This window comes from Pristis pectinata, chromosome 35 (genome assembly GCF_009764475.1).
Source record: "Pristis pectinata isolate sPriPec2 chromosome 35, sPriPec2.1.pri, whole genome shotgun sequence".
Classification (NCBI taxonomy): domain Eukaryota; kingdom Metazoa; phylum Chordata; class Chondrichthyes; order Rhinopristiformes; family Pristidae; genus Pristis; species Pristis pectinata.
The window spans coordinates 13,805,295-13,808,977 of record NC_067439.1 but is presented as its reverse complement, the minus strand read 5'-3'; the positions used below and the strand labels follow the sequence as shown (position 1 = coordinate 13,808,977).

Here is a 3,683-nt window from a genome sequence, read left to right as displayed (position 1 = left end):
CTGAGAAGGTGGAGGCAAGAACTCTCTCAACATTTAAAAAGTATCTGGAGCAGCACTTGAATCGCCAAGGCATCAAAGGCTACTGACCAAGTGCTGGAAAATGGGATTACTATTGACGTCTACTCGATGGTCAGCATGGACCTGGTGGGCCAAAGGGCCTGGTTCTGTGCTTCATGAGTCCATGACTCTAACACTGAATTCACCAGTTCCAGATAATGTCATTCCAACCCTATTTCTAATGTTCCAGCATTCACAATTTTTATCTTCATCTGTCCTCCGCTAATTTCAGATTTAATTTGCACTTTCTAATTTACACAAGAGGGATTGACTTGCATGTTGTAATCTGTTAATTTAAGAAAAAAAGTTATTTGGGAAGTGTTGCAACCTTGAAACTCCCCAGAGATCCCGCAGTGTATAAATGAAATGTTCAGGGACTCTGTCACCTCGGAGCTCCATTCAAAAAGATTGCCTGCAACACAAAGGAACACGTCTCTTCACTCAGAACATGCATCTACCGGTTCAAACCGCTGCAAAAGTATGGTACACCATCATTGCTTTTATGGGAGTTCCTGGTAAGTATCTTCTGCCTTCATAGTTCAGTGAGTCTCTGGTTGTGAGTGGATCTCTTGGTTTTAAATGATTGTTTTTTTTAAAATTAAGATCTACAGCTGACCACTGTGTAGGTCAGCAATTAGGAGATCATCGTGTTACACTAAATATCCCGAACTAGTGTTGTACTTTATGTCTCAGCTAAAAATAAACCTCCAATCACAATGCGGTTGATTTTTGGATTTTACATCAACTCAATATTGAAACAGGTATGGACAAACATCATCTCCTCCCCATCCGGTTCCACCTAGCACCCGCCGACTATCCCACCCCAACCTACTGCTATACATTGGCAATCTTTCCTTTTCCCTCTCAGTCCTGATGCAGGGTCTCATCCGAAACATCGACTTACACCTTTTGCCTCCACAGATGCTGATTGACCTACAGAGTTCACCCAGTGTTCTGTTTTTGCTCTGGATTCCAGCATCTGCAGTCCACCTATCACCTCCTAACCTCTGTCACTATTTCCAGTGTCCCCTCCTCACCTGGATCCACCTATTGCTTTCCAGCTCTTGCCCAACCCTTCCCTCCCACTTCTTTCTACTGACTGTCTTTCAGTGCAGCCAAAGGGTCTCAGCCTGAAGCATCAACTACCCATTTCCAACACACAAAATGCTGGAGGAACTCAATGGGTCAGATGCTGCTTGACCCGTTGAATTCCTCCAGCATCTTGTGTGTTGCTCCCGATTCCAGCCTCCGCAGTCCCTTGTGATTAGGTAAGTACAGCGGTCGGCATGAACGTAGTGGATTGAAGGGCCTGTTTCTGTGTTGTATAACTCAATGAGACCAGGTGCTCCTTGGAGCCCAATAAACACTCAAAGGGGAGGTTTGCAAGCTGGATAGGAGTTTTCTTTTGATGAGTTTTGATTTTTTGATCAGATTAGTTCCTTTGATAATAAAATTTAATCCTTGCTGACCAAGCAGGATGATCTGTGGATTCCAATCCCTTTCACTCTCTCTCTTGCTTTCCAGTGAACTTGGTGGCGATTGTGATCCTATCCCGGGGCAAGTGTGGGCTCTCCACGTGCACCACTCTGTATCTGGTGGCCATGGCTGCGGCAGATCTATTGACCATTATCGCTCAGGTCATACTGCGGCGGATCAATATTTACTATTTCCCCTGGAACTTCCTGCGCATGACTCCTGTATGCAAAGTCCTGTATGTCCTCAGGCACGCAGCCAGGGGCTGTTCTGTCTGGTTCACTGTTACTTTCACCTTTGATCGATATGTGGCCATTTGTTGCCAGAAGCTAAAAAATAAATACTGCACCGGGAAATCTGCAGCGGTGGTTCTGACAGTCACTGGCACTCTGGTCTGTTTCAAAAACATTCCCAAGTACTTTATACTGAAACCCTGGGTAATCATTGATGGTATTTCTTGGCTGTGTATTTTTAAATCAGGGTATTTCACTGAACCAGGATGGGTGGGATTTGACTGGTTTGATGCAGTTTCAACCCCATTGCTTCCATTTGGATTAATCTTGTTGTTCAATGTTCTGACGGTCAAACATATTTTGGTGGCCAGTCGCGTACGTAAGGGACTAAGAGGTCAAAACAAGGGGGAGAAAAGCAGTGACCCTGAGATGGAGAGCCGCAGGAGGTCTATCATTTTACTCTTCACACTCTCCAGCAGCTTCATCCTCTTGTGGCTCCTGTATGTTATAGATTCCTTCTTTTATTCCATTGCGGGGATAGCTACCAGTGATTACAACGATGCTCAATACATCTTTCGTTATGTTGGAGTTATGTTTCTGCATTTAAGTTGCTGCACAAACACATTTATCTACGCTGTGACTCAGTCCAAGTTCAGAGAGCAGATTAAGATAATGGTAAAATATCCTGTAACTTCAATTATTCAATTAATTAATAAATGAAACAATTGAGTTCTACCATTGATGTGTACAAATATATTGGGTCAGGACCGTCAGTGGACTCAGGTTGAGTCTTTTACCGTGACCTCCATGCTCTCAAAGTCAAAGTTGAGTTTACTGTCATATGCATATGTCAGGATTAGGGTTGTGCCGGTTGGTTCAAGAACCGAATGGTTGAAGGGAAGTAGCTGTTCTTGAACCTGGTAGTGTGGGACTTCAGGCTTCTGTACCTCCTGCCCAATGGTAGCTGCAAGAAGGTGGTATGGCCCGGATGGTGGGGATCTTTGATGATAGCTGTTGCCTTCTTGAAGCAGCACCTCCTGTAGATACCACCGATGGTGGGAGGGGATGTGCCCGTGATGTATTAGGCAGAGTCCACTCTCTGCAGCTTCTTACGTTCCTGCACATTCGAATTGCTGTTCAGACCATGATGGAACCACTTAGCCCCTGATAATGAAGGCTGGCTTTCCATCTGCCGTCTTCACCACCTTATCTCCCTGTGCTGCCACCTTTGTGAACCAATGGACTTTACACCAAGGTCCCTCTGGTTCTCCATACTCCCTGGGGCCCTACCAGTCATGGTGTCTATCCTACCCTTATTATATATACATACCTATATTTAATGTATCACCTTACTTTTATTGGGATTGAATTCCATCTGCCATTGTTTGGCCCAATTTACCAGCTGATTAATATCATTCTATCGCTTCAGACTATACTCCAGACTATCAACACCACCACCGATGTTCATGTTACTTGCAAACTTATTGATCAAACCACCGCCATTCACATCCAGATCCTGAATGGACATGACAAACAGTAAGGGTCCCAGCGCTGATCTCTGACGTACACCACTTGGCACAAGCTTCCTATCACAAAAGCAACCTTACACCACGACCCTCTGTCCCCTGTCACCAAGCCAACTTTGGATCCAATTTTCCAACTTGATCCCATGGGCTCCAACCATATGGACCAGGCTCCCATGTTGGGACCTTGTCAAAGGCCTCACTTAAGTCCATGCAGACTACATCAACTGCACTGCCCACATCAATGGAACATAGAACAGTGCTGGACAGGAACAGGTTCTTCAGCCCACAACTAATTAAAATAGTAATCAAATGCCCAACTAAACTAATCCCTTCTGCCTACACAATGTCTATACCCTTGTATTTCCCACACATTCATGTACCTATCTAAGATCCT

General features: G+C 44.7%; 1 protein-coding gene across 1 annotated transcript; it reads left to right on the top strand.

The window, feature by feature from the left end:
• The first annotated feature begins 444 nt into the window (after positions 1–444).
• Positions 445–3,303, top strand: LOC127586264 (probable G-protein coupled receptor 139). Its single transcript, XM_052044070.1, has 3 exons — positions 445–572; positions 1,582–2,438; positions 3,193–3,303. The coding sequence occupies exons 1-3, from the start codon at positions 506–508 to the stop codon at positions 3,301–3,303; spliced, it is 1,035 nt and encodes a 344-aa protein (XP_051900030.1). The 5' UTR covers positions 445–505.
• The last annotated feature ends 380 nt before the right edge of the window (positions 3,304–3,683 follow it).

Excerpts from the sequence above, each read along its gene's own strand:
- LOC127586264 (XM_052044070.1), top strand. The coding sequence starts at position 506 with ATGCATCTACCGGTTCAAACCGCTGCAAAAGTATGGTACACCATCATT. Across the intron at positions 573-1,581 it reads TGCTTTTATGGGAGTTCCTG|TGAACTTGGTGGCGATTGTG; the intron begins GTAAGTATCTTC and ends CTTGCTTTCCAG. Across the intron at positions 2,439-3,192 it reads GAGAGCAGATTAAGATAATG|ACTATACTCCAGACTATCAA; the intron begins GTAAAATATCCT and ends CTATCGCTTCAG.